We start from the raw sequence: 22,324 nt of genomic DNA, 5'->3' as shown, positions 1-22,324 counted from the left end.
TTCTTATCGATTCTAATAATTTTTTTTAAAAAGATTTTATTTATTTATTTGACAGAGAGAGAAATCACAAGTAGGCAGAGAGGCAGGCAGAGAGAGAGGAGTAAGCAGGCTCCCTGCAGGGCAGAGAGTCCGATGCGGGGCTGGATCTCAGGACCCTGAGATCATGACCTGAGCCGAAGGCAGTGGCTTAATCCACTGAGCCACCCGGGCGCCCCCAATTCTAATAATTTTTTTAAAGACTTTATTTATTTGACAGAAAGAGACACAGCAAGAGAAAGAACACAAGCAGGGGGAGTAGGAGAGGGATAACAGACCCCATGGAGCTGGGGGCCTGATACGGGGCTCAATCCCAGGACCCTGAGATCATGACCTAGCCAAAGGCAGACGCTTACCCATTGAGCGACCCAGATGCCCTGATTCTAATAATTTTTACCTGTCGTTTTGGTTGGTTTGTTTTTTATGAGGGCAATTATATATTGCTTTTTGGCCTTTGGCTAAGAATCAACTGTAGTATCTGTTCTTATTGGTTTAATATGAGAGCAATTATGGTCATAAAATGGTGACAATTTTTCCTCTTCAAATTCTTATACCTTTTTATATCTTTTTCTTGTTTTTCTGTGTTGGCCTTATTAATATGATTTTGATAGATATCCTGGTGGTGGGATTATTTGTCTCATCCTTTATTTTGAAGGACTACTTTTAACATGTCACAATTATACATACAAGTATATTGTTTGGCAGAAATGGTTTCTTAGGAAAATTGTCTTTATTCCTAGTTTTGTAAAAATTCCTGCTATTGTGGGTGATTTTAAGTTTTATCAAATGATACTTGTGATCTCTGTCTGTCAAATAAATAAATAAGAAATCTTAATAAGTAAATAAATAAATAAATAAGTTCACTGAAAATCTGATAGTTGTTTCGTTTGTAGGTGACTAACATTTTAAAAAATTGAGGTGTAACATGTAAGGTACACAGAGTTTAATAGAAGTGACATTAAAACAAGATATGCTATGTAGCACTTTTATTATTTTCCAGGTATCTACTAATAATTTGCAAAAAATGTGTTAAAATCTCTCTTTATGATAACGGATTTGTCTATTTCTCCTTGTAATTCTTTCATTTCTGCTATACATATTTTGAAGCTATCTTATTAAATGCGCAGAAGTTTAGAATTCTACTATTTTGTGGGTGAGTTGAGACTCTCACTATTGTGTAGGGATTGTTTTGATTGTTGAAAATATTTTTCATTTTTTATTTTTTGGTTTGCTATTAATATAGCTTTCTTTTGGTTAGTATTTGCCTACTATATGTTTTTCTATCCTTTTATTTTCATTTTTTCTGTGTCATGTTTTATATCTTTTTTTATTTTTATTTTTTTAAAGATTTTATTTATTTACTTGACAGAGAGAGAGAGATCACAAGTAGGCAGAGTGGCAGGGAGAGATAGAGAGGGAAGCAGACTCCCCGCCGAACAGAGAGCCCGACGCAGGGCTCAATCCTAGAATCCTGGGATCACGACCCCAGCTGAAGGCAGAGGCTCAACCCACTGAGCCACCCAGGCGCCCCTATATCTCTCTTTTTAAAAAGATTCATTTATTCATTTGAGAGAGAGAGCGAGCATGCACTCATGGCGGGAGTGGCAGAGGGTGAGGGAGAGAGAGTGAACCCCCAAACTGACTGGAGTTCAGGGACTGACTCGGGGCTCCATCCTAGGACCCCCAAATCCTGACCTGAGCTGAAATCAAGAGTCCGACTGCTTAACCAGCTGAGCCAGCCAGGGGCCCCTGTATGAACAAGCTGCATACTGATGGGTTTTTAAAAATCCAATGTCACAATTTCTTTTAACTGACAAGCTTTTTTTTTTTTTTAAAGATTTTATTTATTTATTTGTCAGAGAGAGAGAGAGAGAGTGAGCACAGGCAGGCAGAGTGGCAGGCAGAGACAGAGAGAGAAGCAGGCTCCCCGCGGAGCACGGAGCCAGATGTGGGACTCGATCCCAGGACGCTGGATCATGACCTGAGCCGAAGGCAGCTGCTTAACCAACTGAGCCACCCAGGCGTCCCTTAACTGACAAGCTTAACCTACATTTATTTATTTTGTTGTCTGATTTGGTTTTATTTCTTCTATCTTATTTATTTCTTCTATCTTACATCGTGTCTTTTTTTTTTTTTAAGATTTTATTTATTTATTTGACAGACAGAGATCACAAGTAGGCAGAGAGGCAGGCAGAGAGAGAGGAAAGGAAGCAGGCTCCCCGTTGAGCAAGGAGCCCAATGTGGGGCCCGATCCCAGGACCCTGGGATCATGACCTGAGGGGAAGGCAGAGGCTTAACCCACTGAGCCACCTAGGTGTGCCCCTTACATTGTGCTTTTTATTTTTTCTCCCTTTCCTACACTTTTCTTTTGTAGCTTTGAGGCATTTTATTATAAAAATCTGCCACTCATATGCATACACCAACAAGAACTTAGAAATCATCACACATTTCCTTCATTTTTTAGCTTGACCTTCTAATAAATCTTTAGCTTTATGGATTTGGGCTGCCATATAAGGAGATCCTCCCTTGTCTGGGTGATTTAAAAACATACGTCATGGATGAGCAGCTCTTATTTTCCCTTTCTCGGCAGGAGGACTTTTGCCTAGTAATAAGGCTGCCTCTTGTTGTGTCATTTTGGGTTCAACCCCTCCCTTTCCCCCCCCGCATGATAGCCACCGCGGAAGGCAGATTTTGGGAGACTGAAAAACCTGTTTTACTTGGGGCTCCATCTGGTTGGTGGCTGGCAAAACACAGTGGCTACCAATCCTACAGCGGCAGTGGTCAGGCCAGTGGCTACCACCCTATAGGCTTGGGTTGGGGCTCGGCCCCCCGCCGCCACCAAACATGAGCTTCATATGCTCCAAAGGACGGATGGAGGAATTGCACCACGTCCGTGCCTTTGCTCACTAGCTGTGTGACCTTGGCTAAATTATTTCAACCTTCTGTGCCACAGTCTCTTCATCTGTGAGCTGAGGATAACAACAGTATCTAACTTATAAGGTTGGTATGAGGGCTAAACGAATTGTTACATATACCTGGCCCTTTATAAATAACCAATTTGGGGTATCTGGGTGGCCCCCACCCACGCCTTCCCTGGTGCCCCGAGAATCCGGACCCCACGCCTGACAACGAGGTTTCGGGGAGCATGTTTATTCATACTGCAGTTCAGTAAATATGGCTCATGGGAAGGGGTCGGAGCGCCAGGCCGGTGCGTCTGCGCCGCGGCGGGATGGTCAGGGTTCCGGAGTTTCCAGCATGTCCGCCAGGGCTCCGGAGAGGAGGACGCGAGGTTAGACGGCCCAAGTGCCCAAAGCGCGCCCCAGGCGCTTCGATGGGGATGTTAACCTGCCCATTTTTACCGACAGGGTCGACCCAGGGTCGTCCAATCACTCAGCGGGACTGCGCCTCTCTAAACAGGGCCCTCAGACTGCCCCCCTGCGCACACTTACTGGTACAGGGAGGAGGAGAAATAGTCGACGTAGCTTCCTGTGGGAGAAAAGATAAGAGACTTGAGTGGTACACCACAGGCGAAATTAGAAATTAGAGGAACCTGGAATCCAGACTAGTTCTGCCCCCACTCCCCCCCTCGCTCCCCCTTGTCCTAATTCCTTCCCTAAACTGAATTCCTTCTGTTGGGATTCCTTTCAAGGTCCTGCGCCTCTCTCCTTGCTCCTGGTGTTCCCATTCTCCTGAGGCCCCTTCTCTTCCAATTCTACCTGCTTCAGCAGGGCCATCCTTCAACCTGCCACCCCTAGCCTAAGTAGGCCTCAGTATTAGCCTCAGCCCTCCCTCGGCCCAGGCCCCGCCTCTCTGCGTGCGCCCCGCCCCGCCTGCAGACGCCCAGCCTTGGCAAAAAAAAAAAAAAAAAAAAAAAAAAAAAAAATTCTGTAAATTAGATGTTTTATTATTATTTTGTACAATGCTACCTACCTACCTACCTGCCTCCGTGCTAAATTCTTTGCTCTCTACTCTTTTTTGCTTCTTGAACCTTACTCCTAGTTTCGTTTTCAGAAATTCCTTCTATGTAGCTTTATTGCTGGTAATCCCCTTAGCTTTGTTCATCTCAAGATGACTGTATTTCGTTTTTGGTCTTTGACAACTTCTGCTGAAACACAATTTTAGACAGAGTTATTTTACTTTGGCACTTTGTGTGTATATGCTAATGTCTCTGGAATTTTTTTTAAGATTTTAAAAATTTATTTGACAGAGAGAGAGATCACAAGCAGGCAGAGAGGCAGGCGGGGAGGGGGTGGGGGAAGCAGGCTCCCTGCTGAGCAGAGAGCCCGATGCCAGACTTGATTCCAGGACCCTGAGATCATGACCTGGGTCGAAGGCAGAGGCTTTAACCACTGAGCCACCCAGGCACCCCATGTCTCTGGAATTTATGACATGGTGTGATATGAAATGGTATGCCATTTCTCTTCGGTTACTTTCATGGTCCTTCCTCTTTCTTTGGTCTACACTTTACTGTCATGTTTGAATTTACTTTTTATTTATCTTGAGTGATGACTATTGTGCTTCCTATGTGTGGATTTATACCTTTCATCATTTATGGAAACATTTCAGCCAATTTCTATTCAAATATTGTTTTTCCCTTATTCTTGTTCTTCTACTAGAATTAGACATATATATCTTCTCTGTTGCTGAACCACTTTTCATATTCTAGTCTTGGCTTTCTGTATTACATTCTGGGTGATTTCTTTAGATCTGTCTTCTAGTTGACAAGTTCTCTCTTTTTTATACCTAATTTATATTTAAATGATACACCATATTTTAAATTTCAGTGATGATTTTTTTCAATTCTAAGAATTTTTTTTGTTTCTCTTCAAGTCTAACTGATTATATCTACTGGCTCCTTTATATTTTTCAAGTAGATACCATCTTTATTTCTTTTACATATAAGACATGATTATTTTATATACCGGGTCTGGTAATTGCAATATCTAAAATCTATGAGGCAGTAAGTCTGTTGTTCATGATTTCTGCTGATTCTCTCTTGTGGTTTCCTCGTATGTGTAGTAACTTACAAATTGTGAACACATACTTTGTTGAGCTGAATTGGTGAAATCTATGTTACAAAGATGCTTTCCTTCCAAAATGGTGTATATTTGAATTTGCCAGCTACCAGGGCTCTGACAAATTCTTTAATTTCTTGGTTTGAAGTTTCTTTGAGCATAGGAAGAGTGTAAGATTGAATTCCAGATTGGGAGGGGGTACACATCCATATTAAACATTTCTGAGGGTAACTATTCTTTCTCTTTCTACCCCGCTTCCCATAGCAAATCCATCTAGAGCTAATGAGAAGATGGAATTTTTGACAAGACTTCTTTTGTTTGCTAGCATGAACATCTTTCCCATGCTGCACTGGTCCGGAGGTGGCAACCTTTTTCAAATGCTCTGCTTTCAGGGGAGACACTCAAGTTCAGCTCATCCACTTCCAGTGGCCCAAGGCTCAGCCTCCCACTTCCCACTCTGATGTATGCATTTGCCTTCAGGCAGTCCCAGTTTCTGCACTGGCTTACACTTCACGCTCAGTTTTCAGTTTACTCTTCTTTTTTTAATGCCTTTGGGATTTCTCTTACTTTCTTGCAACCTAAGCTTTGTATTAAAAATAAGCTCATTGTCATTTTCCAAGACCTGGGAGTATTACGTAAAGAAGGCTATTTAGAGTATCTAGTGTATACTGCTAGATGCAGAAGCCAAGAGTAATCTTTAAAATCATAAAGTAGCTTGCATCGCTTTCCACAGCTTTGCCTCACCCTTCACAATAGCACCAACCATCCTGGCCTACCTCATTCCCGGTTCAGCCCCAGTCACCGGCTGCTGTGGCCTGACTGCGTCTCAAGCCCGGTGACCTTATTCCTACTTTAGAGCCTCTGAGTTGTGGCTCCCCCTGTGTGGCGTGGGACCTCCCCCTCTTCTTCCGATCTCACCTTATTTTTATTTTTTGGAAGATTGTGTTTATTTATTTATTTATTTAGGGAGCTGGGGGAAGGGCAGAAGAAGAGGGAGAAAATCCCAAGAGGACTCCACACCCATCGCAGAGCCTGACACAGGGCTCGACCCCATGACCCTGAGATTGTGACTTGAGCCAAAATCAAGAGTCGGCCACCCAACCGACAGTGCCACCCAGGTGCCACCCCCCCCATATCACTTTAAATGCCACCTTTTCACAGCTGCCTTCCTCGCTCAGCCTCTCCATGTCTCCCTCACATCATCATGTTCTCATTCTCTCGAGGGCACCTATTCTTAGCTGACATTTCCCTGCCAATGGTCTCTCTTCCTGCTAGAACCTAAGACCACGTAAGAGCAGGGACCTTGCTTGTCTGGTTTACCACCATCTTCCCAGGATTTAGAACAGTTCCTGGCACACAGGAGGGACTCAATACACGTTTATTGAATGATGAGAACTGAGTATAGCTATTTATTCTTTTCAGACGGGACCTGGGCTTCCTAGTGCTCCACAGTGCCCATTACTCCCTGCCCCATCTCGTTCTGCTGTGTTAGTTCACGTATCTACCTGGCCGCTCTAGGCATCTGATTTTTCAATCCCTGCTGATGTCACTCTAATTATCCTCGGTATTTTTTTTTTAATATTTTATTTATTTGACAGTGAGAGACACAGTGAGAGAGGGAACACAAGCAGGGGGAGTGGGAGAGGGAGAAGCAGGCTTCCCGCTGAGCAGACAGCCTGATGCGGGGCTCGATCCCAGGACCCTGGTACCATGACCTGAGCAGAAGGCAGACGCCTAATAACTAAGCCACCCAGGCACCCCTATCCTCAGTATTTTGAAAGCAGAAAGCATGTTTTGTGTTTCTTTTCTTCTAGGTCTTGAATGCCTTGAATGTAGAAGAGGGTAAGGCATTCATATTCATTGAGTATCTCTGACCAGTAAGGCATAACAATGCTCTAACTTAATGTATATCCTCACAACACTGTGGGGCCAGGTGTTATTACTTGTGTCAATTTTATAGATAAGGACACTAAAGCTGAGAGGTGTTCAGAATCCTATAGTAAGTGACAGAGGGGGCGCCGGAACCCACCTAGACAGCACACACTCGACATGAATAGCTGGGAAAGGCTTGCTCATGGCCGAGGAGCAGGTGGCTGTTTTCAGTTTGCCAAGTGGACACTGAGTAATTAATTGAGTATTTCAGGTCAAGTTTTACTTAAGCAGTCTGGCTGTTTACTTGCTGATTTCATTCTGCTGAGTATATGAGGGGATTTTTTTTAAAAGATTGTATTTATTTATTTGACAGAGAGAGAGACATCGAGAGAGGGAACACAGGCAGGGGGAGTGGGAGAGGGAGAAGCAGGCTTCCCACCGAGCAGGGAGCCCGATGCGGGTCTTGATCTCAGGACACTGGGATCATGCATGACCGGAGCAGAAGGCAGATGCTTAATGACTGAGCCACCCAGGCGCCCCAGGTCTGGGGAGTTAATCGTGCCTTCTAAATGAGGGTCCTGCGTACCTAATAAATGTCGGCTGTTGGTGAACATTAGGGAATCTGACAGAAAGGAGATTTTTTTTCTTTCCTTTAAATTTGTTTTCTTGCTATTAGAGAGAGAGAGCACGTGCACGCATGTGTGCACATGCAAGTGGCGGGGGAGGGTCAGAGGGAGAGGATCTCAAGCAGCTTCCACACTCAGTGTGGAGCCTGACGCAGGGCTGGATCTCTTGACCCCGAGAACACAACCTGAACTGAAATCAAGAGTTGGATGCTTCACCGACAGAACCACCCAGGGGCCCTGCACAAAGGAGTTTTTCTGAATTATAGCTGTTTTGGTCAAATCATGGTGTTGTCACTGGCTCACCAGACAAAGACACTGAATGCGGCGAATGTGTGTGCCACATCACCAAACCCCCTTTTAAATAACAAAATCTTATTTTTATTTTTATTTTTTACAGAAATTCAGATATTCCAACAAATTTCTTTACATTTCCTGGACCTTAAAAAAATTACACACAACTTTTTGGACGCAATACAACAGAACAGAATGAGAAAGGGAGTCACATTTTTTTTTTTTTTAAAGATAAAAACATACTTCTTAACACTTAGTGATTTACAGGTGTATTACCTATGTACAAATGGTACATCATTGATGACCCTCCTCAGAGCACTGTGGTATGCTAAATTATACTTAGGTCTTACAGAAAAAAATTTTACAAAACATTTGCATGTGGATAGGAAGCACTTTTTCGTTTTCATAAACATCACTATCAGTGATGGAGGGCTCCCGTGGAATCTGTAGTTTACACAGATTAGAGAAAACTGACACTTTCTCATTTTCTTGTAGATAGAGAGGTACCTCCCTTTAAATAAAAGATGAGTTCTTGAAAAGTTGTGTGTAATTAAGTTTCGTAAGGAGGGTGTTTGGAATGCAGGGGGAGAGCTAATATTTACTGTAACAGGTAACTCCCAGAATGGCTAATCCTTTAGAGATAATAAGTATTTCCTTAATCTGGTTCTTTAGAAAACCCAGATCTTTGTGATTTGGGGTTCACTCACTTGAGAACACCTGTATATTCTTAGCCGTTTAAAACATAATCTCGTTAGGGTGAAAAGATAGCTAGTACCAGAAACATTTGGCAAAAATGGGAGTGTTGTCTGTAGAGAGACAGGGAACAAGAAATCAGCTCCTATCTGTATCACTTCTTGTCTTATCCTCCCTCTGGCGTTCCAGGGATGTATGTTAATTCGATCGTAATTTTGAGTTTAAAAATGAAGGCATTCTAGGTGTCCATGTTTTACTCGGGTATAGAGCACGGTTTGGCTCACACTGATAACCCCTCTGGCAGGTACGTTTCAGCTTGTGCCCATTCTCAAGAAGTTGGCTACTACAGTATTACGTATTTTTCTGCGTATCGGCGAGGTATGTGATGAGGGTGATGGTGAGGGAAGCCTGGGAGCAAAAGATTGTTGAAGACAACTGACCAGTTGGAACTACTTCCAAATACCAACCAACTCAAAGAAATCTGAGTATTCTTGAAACCAACATTAGTAAACAAACAGGCAACTTACTCCTACCAAGTTTCTTGACCTGTATAAGTATATATTCATTTATTTCTAAGGCTATTAAATTATTATTTATTTTGTTAGTACCACTTACTATCATTTAGAAATAGGCTTAATGGAACGATTTTTTTTTTTTTAAACAAAAATGAGTACCTGTTAGTAAGGGAAAGAAAGGCTATGGATTTCTGATGACAAGTACAGCAAAGAAATGGAAAAAAAAAGGAGAGCTTTTAGATGCCTATTTATAAAGTATATTAAATTCTTATGCATTTACTAGGGAGAATTAGAAAAAAAAGTGTTTATTTGATAGCAGCCTATATATTACATGTGAGCATCCAAGGTGAAAATGAGCTTTCTATATTTTTCAGAGTTCCCTGATGCTGTTTCCTGAAAGATAGGGATAGCTAGGTTGCTCAGGGACCTATGATGTAAAGATGTACTTCCTGTAATATACAGCTTGATGGAGTTCTAGTATATGTCAGAAACACTTTCTCAGTAATAACTTGTACAGACAGATTAAACCGAACACAGACTCTGTAAAAAGTTTGAAGTGTTACATCTCTGAACTGAGTGGTTTTACTAATTACACAGTGAAATTAATGCACGGCAGAGATGGGGAACCCAAGATCACGGCTCCTGTGAAAACACGCTGAGGCATTTTCCTAAGCTGCCTTCCTCTGTAAATGACGCTTGATCAGCCTCTTGGCTATTGAGATAGGAATAATTTAGGAGTGACTGCCTTTTTTTAAAAAGAAGGTTGAAAGATTAAAGCTTTTTGTTTTCAGTTTGATTAAAAAAGGACAGTTTACAAACCTCAGTACATATATATTTTACATGTTAATTCTAGCACATTTATATTCCTTTCTCTTAAAATATTTCCTGAATGTGACTTCTCATGAATGTGATCTGATCTTATTCGACGGTATCTTCCCATGAGCTGGTGTTTAATCCATTATCACATCTCCTTCCAGAAAATCACTGCCATCTCTGCCGGTCCAGATTTAGAAGGTGCCTTGACAAGTAGATGGTTCACTCTTGTCCAGATCTTTCTCTGTACTCTGATTTCTCTCAAGTCTTCCTTCTTGATGTTGATGTACAAAAGCTCTTATTCGAATTGTTTAGCTGTTATTTGATTTGTTTTGTGCTCATTCTAGAGAATATTGGCTTAGCAGAACTGCAGAAGGGGGAGGTGGGGGGAGGAGAAAGAGAAAGAGAGAAAGAAAAAAAAATGCATCATTTTCTGTCAGCAAGATTTTTGTGCATAGCTGTCACAGAAAAACCATACCAGTCCATGGTTCGAATGCACTTTAGATTTGTTTTAAAGAAGCCTGAAAAGTTTGAGGCACCTGTTCCATAACCAAATGGCACACAGTCTTCTGGCAAGGGGACCCCCCCATCACCCAGAAATGTGTGTTTCCCAAATCTGGGCGAAGATTACAGGCTGCTTTGAAGGAGCAAGGAAGAATGTGAAATGATCCCAAGCATCAGCAATTTTTCTGCCTGGCACAGAAAATGTCTCACTTGAGCGTTTCCTTTTCTTTCCAGGTGTTATTTATTATGCAATCAACATTGTAACAGCTGCAAAGGAGACACTGCTTTTTTCCCATGTATCTTTCCATTCCGTATCCAAATGTGCCCTTTATTTTATACAGTTGGAATCACAATATAGCTGACATTTTTAACATCTTAAAAACAATTTTCTGCATTTCCACTCTGCATCATCAGCGTCAATTTCCTTCTCTTTTTATTAATGATTTTTTTTATTTTGAAGTAATTTCTATACCCAACATGGGGCTCGAACTCACAACCTCGAGATCAAGAGTTGCAGGCTCTATCAACTGAGCCAGTGAGATGCCCCACCAACATCAGTTTCTAAGAGCTGCAGAATATTCCATTCCAATCTCATTCCTTTCATTCCATGCTCAGTATCCCATTCTCAACTGTTTGACCATTGGCAGATGGTAGATAGGCTCCCACCCCCTGCTTTTTGTTTTGTTTTGTTTTGTTTTGTTATCAAGAAAAGTATCTTTGCATAGAAAGCTGTTTGTTCTTTCAACTTCTTTCTTTAGGACAAATTCTTAGGGGATAAGCTGCTTTTTCCTTTGGTCCAGCCCACTGTTAGAGACTATTCCTATATTGATATGACGACTACAAATAGTACGAGTGATTCCTTTCTCTGGACGATCTCCATATACTTTGGCACTGCTAACCAGGGCTTAAGGTCCCTCATATATTGTGAAGATGGGTAAATGCATCTAGCTGGCCAAATCTAGGCTGAAAGAAACAGCTCGCTGGGCTGTTTTCATCACAGAGTACTTAGAAACAAATATGATCATAAAACAATTGGTCCATTATTCAGTTACAGTCCTCGTTCCACAACACAAGATACGATTATGGTTTCTGAATGAGGGCTAGAGAAACCTTTGGAAGGTTCTGTCCTTTCAAGCACTTACCCCCTTGTTGTTTTCCGGTACATTTTAAAACACTTTAAGATAACTTATGCACATTATGGTTCCAATGAACTTCTCTCAGCGAGAGAACTCAGTTGCTTTGATGTATCCGGACGACACAGGGGATAATTGAAATAGGATCTTGTCCTAATGATGATTAATCTGTAATGATTCTCTGAGATTGCATCACGCTGGTAGAAACCCTATGGAAGGGAATGCTTTCTTTGGATATTATTAAAAGCGACAAAGGCCACCCACGGGTTTTACATGCAGCTATAGGTGCTTCTGAACCTTGAGTGCTCTCCGCTCTGCTGCCCAGGAGCTGGTCTTGCTAGATGGAATCCAAAGTCAAGTTTGTGTGTCTACGATTTCAGTGCTCTAATTTTTTTCTATTTTTCTCCAAATATTTTTCTATTTCAAATGCATAGAGTGAAATGTCTGGGTTTTGCAGTAAGATCCAGGAAAGGTGTTAGCTGGGGTGGGGGAGAGGGAGGAGTGGGTGCAGGTTATAAACACATGAAGCAGAAGAGGGGAAGGAGTTTTGAAAAGGTGGGTATGCACACGGGAAGAGAAGGTAGCATGTGGAAGTGCCAGGCCCTATGCAGGTGATGCAGGGCAAGAGGGAGGCAAGAAGTTAGCCCTCATTTTCTGGACACCCACAAATAAATATGTAAGGACCTATTTAGAAACTGTCCCTGCTCCCCTTCCCCAGGGGATTTACTTGGAAACAAGTCCCGGAAACCAGCTCCAGGTAACAAAGCCCAGATACAAGGGTAGGTCAGGCCAGGTGGAGACATCCGACCAGTGGGGGGTTGCATACTGTCTCCTTAGCTACCAAGGAGTAGGGACCCCCGCCCTCTGGGAGCCTTTTTGGCGCCAATCCTAATCAAGGTGTAATAGGCTGGTTCAAATGTCTACTAAGGTAAATTGTAATTCAATTGGTCACCTAGCATCACTGTGGAGTTTCCTGTGTGTGTTACATTTTCATTGGCCACCTGTGCGTGGCCAGGCCCAACTGCATGGCCTTTGCCCTTAAAAGCTAGTCTGTGAAACAGAGAAGGGTCCCCCTCTCTTGTAACGGGTGCGGCCCCGAACATTCGGTTAGATTCTTGATGCTTGGCACGAAATAAAGCTTTGCTTGACTTTCGCCTTATATCAGTCTCGCTCCTTTAATCACGGACCCATTATTTGGGCATAACAGATGGGGGCTTGTCCAGGATTAAATGATGAGAACTGAGAACTGAGCCAGCATCAGAATTTCTGGGAAAAGCCTCGAGGTAAGATCTCACAGATTTTACTCTGTGGGATCCGCTGATCTCCAGGTGCTCTGTGAGGTAAGTTGGTCTGTCTGGGTGGAGCTCCGGGTTTAGCCCACCGGGGTGAAGCCGGATGCGGCCATGCTCCCCAGGGCTGAAAAGGATGCAGGGACGCCCCTTCCCTCCACTGGTAGATCGCCAGGGGTTTCGAGTCCCCCTAGACAGTCAGGGGGTTCGAGTCCCCCTAGGCAGTCAGGGGGTTCGAGTTCCCCTAGGCGGTCACCTAGGCAGTCAGGGGGTTCGAGTCCCCCTAGGCAGCCAGGAGGTTCGAGTCCCCCTGGACAGCCAGAAGATCAGAAATTCCCCACCGGTGGTAGGTTCTGGGTAAGAACTGCTGGGCCTGCGGTTGTCTTTGTCTTGTCTTTTTGTTGTCTGCTGTGCTGTTTGTTGTGTTTAAAGGAATGGGGCAAGCAGAGAGTAAGGGAACTCTGACTCTTAATGGCTATATAACTGGAGCCAACTGGGGGTAGTCTAACTCGAGACAGAGACTTTAAGAAATATTCCCAAGCAGCTGCCGAAACAACTTTGTTTCGGGGACATTCCTTGCCCTCTCTGGCCCGACAGAGACTGCCTAGCCCTTCCCCCTTGCTGGCGGGAAAGCATGGCGTGTGCTCCTCTCTTGGAGCTGATGAGCCCTAGAACTGGGAACCCTTTCTCTGCCTTCTGGTGGCACTTTGTTCTGTTCTTCACTGTCAGAAAACAAGAAGAGCACCCCCTGGGCCTAACACCCCCCACTCCAGATCTTCCCACGTGGGTCTTAGGAAAACACATTCAAAGTTGAGTGGGCCCAGGTGGAACGTAAATCAGTATTTGAGCTAAGTTGTTTTTTGGGTTAATTAGGATAAACGTCTTTTGAGTTAACAGTAGTAAATGTGAAACTTCAGAGATTTTACTTAAGGTCAAAAAAATCTGTTAAAATCTGTTTAAATCTATTTGCAAAGAGATAACTAAACTGATGGGTAATTGGCTGTCTCAGGGTTTTAATGGGTATTAAAGTAGCTTTCAAAGTCTTTGGTAACCTGAAACTTTAAACCAAATGGGATAGAATGCTAGAGCGCTAGATGTAAAGGTACTCATTTGTAAATGAATCAAGGCATTCAACTTTTCTCTCCATCTGAACCCTCTGAAACCAAAAGGTCTCAGTAAGTATTCTTTCTTCCTTGACAATCAGCCATTTGCATAAGTTCAATAAGAATCTGTTCTCCTTGTAACAGGACAGCATTGGAAACTGGTTATTTTACCAAGGCTTTGACTGGAATGTCATATTTGAAAAGACTCAGATATGACCAGACAGCTTAAAGGAACTAAGGTTGACTTTAGGAAACCTGGAGCTGTAAAGCCCTTTGGAACTGTTGGCCTGATACTTTGCTTACAGAGTTCCCAGCAGCCTGACCAGGTGAGTAAAGAATGTCACTCCCTGGCAGGAGGAGGAGCCTCAGGATACTTTGGGCAGGACCTCAGGAAGGGTAATTTGCGCAAGTTGACAGGTATTGCAGGCATGTCTGATGGCAACTACATGGCTTGGCTTCTGGCCCAGAGAGCTACTAAAAGTTCAACCTAGAAGATTCCTTATAAGAAGTTCCAGCAAAGCAGATTCTAAATCTATATGATCACTTACTGTTCTTGCTGAGCTTATGTAAATAATTAGGCCAAGTTTGTTAAAACTGGACTTGTTTTTCAAATGAATTAGTCCGGATTTGGCTATCTCTGGAAATGAGGGTTATTTTAGAGAGAAAAATTACGTTTTAATAACATGCCTTTATGGGTGTTAAATTCTAGATTAGATTGTTAAATGTTTATTTACCTAAGCTAGACAGCTTAAGGTAAACTTCAGAGAAGTTGCACGATAACACGGGTAAACGATCTTGCTTTTGCCAGTCAGTCAGTGCCAGATATAAGGAGGAAACTTCAGAAAATTAAAGGATTTAAAAGGAAGAATCTAACTTAGTGGGAATAGTAGAAATAGCAGCTGAGGACTATGGGTCTTGCTTGCATGGGACGAGAGCTGTCTTACAGACTCTGCAGGGAAAAGGGTATTGGGTGTCAGCAATGAAAACACAGCTTTGTAAGAGCCACGCCACATATTTAGGGTTTGGTCTCCATGAGGGAGTTTCTTGGGACGTTGGGCTACTGCAGGCTGTGGATACCATGGTTCACGGAAATGGGGCGACCTCTCTACGGACTGGCTAAGGGAGGACTCACTATGGTAGAGTGGACAGCTGAGGCAGAAGGAGCATTTCGGGAATTACAAACAGCCTTACTGAGTGTCCCAGCACTGGCCATCCCAGATGTTACCAAGCCCTTCCACTTGTATGTGGATGGAAAGACAGGAGTAACTGAAGGAGTTTTGACCCAGACTCGGGGGCCTTGGCAAAGGCCAGTAGCCTATCTTAGCAAGAAACTAGATCAAGTAGCGGCTGGTTTCCTCCTTGCCTCTGCATAATTGCTGCCACAGCCCTCCTGGTCAAGGATGCAAGTATATTTACAGAAATGGACTAAACTAGACTATGAAGGTGATTGGGCTAAGACTAGAAGAAAATTAGTAAGCCAAATACATCAGGACACTCACTTGGGGACAGGCAAGCTTAAAGAGCTTATGGGCAAGCAGTTCTATGTTTCTAAAGAAGGGCGTATGGCTCAAGATGTGGTTGACAGATATGCTCAATATCAGGTGGTAAAAGCGGGAAGAACTAGAATGGGAAGAGGGAGGAAAGAAAGAGGTTGCTATAGCAGAAATGACTGATCAGTCTGTACTCCAGTCACTGCAGGCATGACAGTCTGTCTGAAAAAGAGCCCATGCAGGGATCCGGACTGCCCACACTGGGACAGAGACGGAAGTGGAGCCACATCCTCGCCAACCCAGGGACTTAGTTTGGATGCACTGCTGCCAAGTGGGAGGCTTGGAGCCTCGCTGGAAGGGACCGTTTACTGTCATCCTGACCACCCCCACGGCAATAAAAGTAGACGGCATCAGGGCCTGGATTCACGCAGGTCACGTCAAACGAGCCAAGGACAAGAACACCCCCCCAGAGGTGGATGCTGCTGCCAATGGACCCTGCAGATTGTGGACTAAAACTAAGACTCAAACAATGAGTTCATTAAATTCATTGTTGGCCCTGTTGTTAAGATATAGGCGGGAGGTATAAGCAATTGTGAAGAAAAGGGGGGGGTTTCTTACTGTTTCTGATAAAAGGAGGGGGGGCTCTGAATAACCTTAGGAGAGAAGTACTATTTCTGGGTAAATCACACTGGAGTCATTAAAACAGTCTAGCAGCCATTAAAAGGGGGGATATGGAACTGGCTAAAAAGTCAAAGATTTGACTAGTCTCCAAGGAAAAGGCGGGAATGTAAGGACCTATTTAGAAACTGTCCCTGCCCCCCCTTCCCCCAGGGGATTTACTTGGAAACAAGTCCCGGAAACCAGCTCCAGGTAATAAAGCCCAGATACAAGGGTAGGTCAGGCCAGGTGGAAACATCCGATCAGTGGGGGGTTGCATACTGTCTCCTTAGCTACCAAGGAGTAGGGACCCCTGCCCTCTGGGAGCCTTTTTGGCACCAATCCTAATCAAGGTGTAATAGGCTGGTTCAAATGTCTACTAAGGTAAATTGTAATTCAGTTGGTCACCTAGCATCACTGTGGAGTTTCCTGTGTGTGTTACATTTTCATTGGCCACCTGTGCGTGGCCAGGCCCAACTGCATGGCCTTTGCCCTTAAAAGCTAGTCTGTGAAACAGAGAAGGGTCCCCCTCTCTTGTAACGGGTGTGGCCCCGAACATTCGGTTAGATTCTTGATGCTTGGCACGAAATAAAGCTTTGCTTGACTTTAGCCTTATATCAGTCTCGCTCCTTTAATCACGGACCCATTATTTGGGCATAACAAATACACCCCCAGTTTCATGATAGAAAAGCATGCTTTGGTGTGAATCATTGGTTGGCATCCAGGAACCTGAAACTCCCACTCTCTTTTTCCCTGGCTCTAAGCTGCCTGATTTGGCTTTATGACATCACAGGGGTGGAAGGGCTTTCGATCAGCTCCCTCCCCCCCCAGCACTGACACCCAAGCCTGAGGAGGAGAAGGAAGCTTTCAGCAAGGGGGGTGGGGGGGCATCTACCTGGAAAGATCCTGAACCTTCCTCTAGGAAGAAAACATCTGGGGCCAATCTCACAAGGTTCCTGTTCACATTCCACCATTGGGGGTCTAACCCAGTTAGCGGCTGCCCAAGGTGGGTCAGTCACCACCAGTCCTTCTTGGATCTGCTGCCATCTTGGATCACCCATTCCCTCCACTTGCCCAGATCCCTCACTGGATCTCTCACTGACCTCACCGTTGATTATTCAACCCTTCCCTCTTCAAGGTCTCTTCGTTGACTTGGTTAGCCTCGGAACTGCACTCCCCACCTGCAGTGTCAAGGCCGGGTGGGGAGCCACAGAGTGAATGGGAAATGAGAGGAGCTGAGAGCCAGGCTGGACGTGGGTGGGCCAGGGAGGCTCCTAGGGTACAAGACTGAAGGAGGCACTCATTCTCCAGCGAGGGCCTCCTGGGAATATCTCTGCTTGGAGTCTCAGTTCCTCAGACATTATAAACACCATATTTTTTTTCTTCCTAGTGCATGATACCACCATTCAACAGGAGTCCCAGGGTATTTGAGAATCCCGCAGACCGCAAGGCTGAAAATAACCAGCCTGCTCCTGCTGGTGGTGATTGGAACACAAACTCTCCCCACACAATATCAGGAAAACACTTTGCCGGGAGCAGCAAAATAAGAATGCCCCTAGGATGGCTTAAATAGCAAACATGGTGAGAAATCTCCCACCTGAGGCTTGGGAAGGGCGGGCCTGCACACAGATTTGGGAAGCCAGTGGGTGGAGGAGTTGATAAGGCCAGTTTTCCTCTCCAGATGTGGCCGTCATTTCTCCAGGCCTGGGACCCGGCTACACCGGAGGTCTGCAGAATGGCCGGGAAGCCCTCCTCTGGTTACACTGTGATGTCCGCTTCCTAAAACATGGTTTCTTTTCCGAACTTTTGCTCGCATTTCCCATGCACCGTGGCTATTGCATAGCTCAGGGGAGGCAATTTAAAAGATGTCATATCCTCCCAGGTCTGCAAAGAGCAGGACTGAATAAATAAGTCATTCAACACCGCTTTAGATCTTTGTTCAGTCAGGTTTGTCCATGTAACACGTCACGGGGCTCTGAGTAGCCCCTGTTCCCTTTCTAAAGGGCTCTGCAGATCCTTCCTGAAGCTGTCCTTTGAGTCGCTGCTCAGGAGAGCAGCGTTTATAATGTCCACATTGTCCAGACTCTCTAAATGCTGCGTGGCTGAATTTTTCCTGTGTTTGCGGACTTCGCAAGGTCTCTTATGGTCCGCTTCTGCTCCTTGTTCCTATCAACCTATTCAATTAGGGCCCGCAGCCCCCCACCGTCGGGATAGCTGGGGGAGGGGGCAGGCATCTGCAGGAGGAAAAGGCTTGGGGTGAGAGCGGTCAGGCTTTCAGCAGAATGGCTCGCTGAATCTTTGCTGGGAAAATGAAGAAGGGAGGTGTTCCAGTCCATTTTCTTTCATTGGCTGTACAAGCTTGGCCATTTCTTCCCACTCCATTGTTTCAAACCACACCCACCTCTCCTGGGGCCTCCAGACATCCTTCCTCTCCCGGAGGCTGAAACACGCCCCTGGAAATAAAGCCTGGGTCTCGGTGTCCCCAGGTGCTCTAGACAGGATGTGCCCCGCGGTGGGCATAGCACAGGAAAGGTGGCTGCAGATTCTTTAGCATTCTTCTTATTGGGGGTTGGGGGGCATGGAGGGATTGGGGGGTGGGGCTCTGTTCCTCTCCCTTTGAATCTGGGCTTTAAGAGAACTGGCAGGGGCGTCTGGATGGCTCAGTCTTTTGAGCCTCCCATGGGTGATTTCAGCTCACGTCATGATCCCATTAGTTGTGAGATCGAACCCTGAGAGCGTCCAACTCTCCACTCAGCAGTACATCTGAGATTCTCTCCCTCTGCCCCCCCCACCCCCCAGCTCTCTTTCTGTCTCCAAAATAAACAAATAGATTAAAAAAGGGGGGGAAAAGTATTGGCAGTTTTTGTTGTTGTTGTGGCAGAAAAACACATAAAATAAAATGAAATTCGCCATCTAACCATCACTTTGAGGTATTACACAGTTCAGGAGTGTTTACTATATTCACATTGTTGTGAGACAAATCTCCAGAACTTTGCCATCTTGCAAATCTAAAACTCCGTATCCCTGAAACAACACTCCTCTCTTCTCCCTTCCCCCATTCCGCAGTAACTGCCGTTCCTTCTGTGTCTACCAGTTGGACAACTTGAAATGGCTCCTGGGAGTGGGGTCACAGGGTATCTGTCTTCCTGTGACTACACGGGCTCAAGAGAAACCTCCCTTAACCACCGAGAAGAATCTAAATTGGGGGTCTTTCCCAGAGTAAGAGTTATTAACGCACATCAGTTTTATCTGAGTGACCCATCCGTATGGAAGGGCAAACATACAGTTAGCAACATTTGCTCTTATCCCCCTGTATGCATTCCTCTGATGTTCTGGGCCTCTACCTTCAGAAAGACATCTCCACCCCATTTTGCCCATCTTTGGAATTTCCATGTCTATGTGCATTCCCCTGGCGTATACCTATTAAATTTGATTTTCTCCTGTTAATCTGTCACATGGCAATTTGATTTGTAGTCCAGCTAGAAGGACCTTTGAGGGGACAGGAATTCTTGCTCCCTGATTTTTTTTTTTTAGAAGATTTTATTTATTTATTTGTCAGATAATGAGAATGAGAGAGAGCGTACAAGCAGGCAGAGGAAGAGAGAGAAGCAGGCTCCCTGCCAAGCAAGGAGCCCCATGCGGGACTCGATCCCAGGACCCTGGGATCACGACCCGAGCCAAAGGCAGCAGCTTAACCCACTGAGCCACCCAGGCGTCCCTCCCTGATGTTTTCTTTTCTTTTGTTTTTGTTTTTTTTAAAGATTTTATTTATTTATTTGACAGAGAGAGATCACAAGTAGGCAGAGAGGCAGGCAGAGAGTGAGAGGGAAGCAGGTTCCCTGCTGAGCAGAGAGCCCGATGCTGAGCAGAGAGCCCGATGCTGAGCAGAGAGCCCGACGCGGGACTCGATCCCAGGACCCTGAGATCATGACCTGAGCCGAAGGCAGAGGCTTAAACCACTGAGCCACCCAGGCGCCCCTCCCTGATGTTTTCTTTTTTTCTTTTTTTTTTTTTTAAGATTTTATTTTATTTATTTGACAGAGAGAGAGAGATCACGAGTAGGCAGAGAGGCAGGCAGAGAGAGAGGAGGAAGCAGGCTCCCTGCGGAGCAGAGAGCCCGACGCGGGGCTCGATCCCAGGACCCTGAGACCATGACCTGAGCCGAAGGCAGCGGCCCAATCCACTGAGCCACCCAGGCGCCCCTGATGTTTTCTTGACATAAGAAAAGTCACTGTAAGGGGGCGCCTGGGTGGCTCAGTGGGTTAAGCCTCTGCCTTCGGCTCAGGTCATGATCTCAGGGTCCTGGGATCGAGCCCTGTGTCAGGCTCTCTGCTCAGCAGGGAGCCTGCTTCTCCCTCTCTGTCTGCCTGCCTCTCTGCCTGCTTGTGATCTCTGTCAAATAAATAAAATCTTAAAAAAAAAAGTCACTGTAGGAACCCAGGTGTTTTGTGTCACTGCCTGAGCAACACTACTCGCCCAAGCTCATATCTTGCAGAACTTCCTGGGGTATGTGAAAACTGTAGAAAAAGAGACTTCACTAACTGATGATTTTAAGGGAAGAGAAGAATGTAAAAACAAACAGCCACGATCAGGCCTGGATTAGGAAAAACCTAATATATATACATTTTGAGAGTTCGGTACAGTCTGTGGTTTCGGGCATCTACAGGGGTCTTGGAGCATAACTTCTGCAGATAAGGGTGGGGGGGATCTACTGTATTATAATCTTTGACTTTTTTCAGGTAGGACCAGTGACTATTTACAGGGTAGGACGTCCTCATCCTCAATTCTTAGTGCAGTGCACAAGACTAATAAATCCCGTGTCAATCCTAATGGGCCAGTCCCAGCTTAGCTACTTCTCTGGGCTCTTCGGGAATTTTTCATGATTGTTTTGTCTTTCCATTTTATGAACTAGCTCATGACTAACACCTCACTATGTGGCCATGACAATCCTTTACAAATATAAATAAAAGTAAAACCAAATTGAGTATTACCACACACAGAATTGCAAATCATGCCACCCAACTATGTGCTGTCTTCTCCAAACAATAAATTTGTCTCTGCTGATATTGAATATTCAGCCTCACACATCTCCTTCTGAGCTTCCTCGCCTTCCTGTTCAGGGAAAGACTGATGATTTCTCTCATTTCCCTGTGCAGCCTGCTCTTTCTCTCTCTCCCTCCTTCTCTTTCTCTCTCAGCAAGCTCCATTCACAAGTTTCTCTTCTCCAAACACTGTCTTGAGAGTCAACTGGCCTTCCTGGATAATATAAATTTTCTGATTTTCTTGGAGGCCTACAGTTTATTGCTAAATGTATGTGTTCTGAAGCCGTTTTCTCTGGCTTAGAATTCTTTTTTTTTTTTCTTTTAGGATTTTATTTATTTGACAGACAGAGATCACGAGTAGGCAGAGAGGCAGGTGGAGGTGGGGGGGACGGTGAGGGGGATGATAGGGGGAAGCAGGCTCCCCGCCGAGCAGAGAGCCCGACGTGGGGCTCGATCCCAGGACCCCGGGACCATGACCTGAGCCGAAAGCAGAGGCTTTGACCCACTGAGCCACTCCTAAATGTATGTGTTTGAAGCTGTTTTCTCTGGCTTTGAACTCTAATTCCACCATTTACTGGTTGGGTAACACTAGAGATCTTCCTTCACATTTCCGTACTTCCTTTGAAAAACGGGGGTGCCCCCTTCCTAAGGCTGTCCTGAAGACTGTGACCAAGATGATGCTTATAAGACATTTATGACTTAACAGGCAAACCTGGCAAATAGGAAGAGCTCAGTAAATGTTGGCAGGTTGCTCTTTGTTGTTTGTTTGTTTGTTTCTTGTTTCAAATGTACAATAGTATAAGTAACACTATGTCATTCCAGAAATACTTTGTATATATACTAACCGACAGTAAATCACAGAAACATTTACTTTTCTCGGAGACAGGATGGCCCAGTGCTTCAGACTGGGGAAAATGGACACAGACTGTCTGGGTGTGAGCTTCAATTTTACTACTTACTGGCTCTGTGACCTTGGGTACGTGACCTGGCCTAGTTTCCTCACGTGTAAGATGGGCGTGGACTAGTCTTGCCTATCCGGCTGTGGTGGGCATCACGTAAGCTCCCACACGGTGAGCCCTCTGTGAACTCTTCCCCTGGTTGGTATGACGGTGATTGCCGTGAGGTTGAGTTTCAACAGGCTGGCACCTAGACCCCCACTCCACTTTCCTTACAGCATGTGGAAATCTTGCAGTTGTACATTTTCTCTGTGCCTGAAATGTGTGTAAATCCTTTTAGAAACTATCT

General features: G+C 44.8%; 1 protein-coding gene and 2 pseudogenes across 2 annotated transcripts in view; 1 reads left to right on the top strand and 2 right to left on the bottom strand.

Annotated features, from left to right (window-relative positions):
- The first annotated feature begins 475 nt into the window (after positions 1-475).
- LOC123952315 lies at positions 476-595 on the top strand (annotated as a pseudogene).
- A 1,894-nt stretch (positions 596-2,489) lies between these two features.
- On the bottom strand, positions 2,490-3,770 carry LOC123951541 (annotated as a pseudogene).
- A 4,134-nt stretch (positions 3,771-7,904) lies between these two features.
- Positions 7,905-22,324, bottom strand: part of LHFPL3 (LHFPL tetraspan subfamily member 3) — a 592,049-nt gene continuing 577,629 nt past the window's right edge. For both annotated transcript variants that reach the window (XM_046020087.1, XM_046020086.1), the window contains one exon: positions 7,905-10,228. Coding sequence is in view for 1 of the 2 variants with exons in the window: in XM_046020086.1 (XP_045876042.1) it covers positions 10,200-10,228 (29 nt within the window). In the remaining variant the exon portion in view is untranslated. The remainder of the gene's footprint in view (positions 10,229-22,324) is intronic.

This window comes from Meles meles, chromosome 10, assembly GCF_922984935.1.
Source record: "Meles meles chromosome 10, mMelMel3.1 paternal haplotype, whole genome shotgun sequence".
In the NCBI taxonomy this organism is placed as follows: domain Eukaryota; kingdom Metazoa; phylum Chordata; class Mammalia; order Carnivora; family Mustelidae; genus Meles; species Meles meles.
Note: the sequence above shows the minus strand (reverse complement) of the source record. Positions and strands in the feature narration are given on the sequence as shown.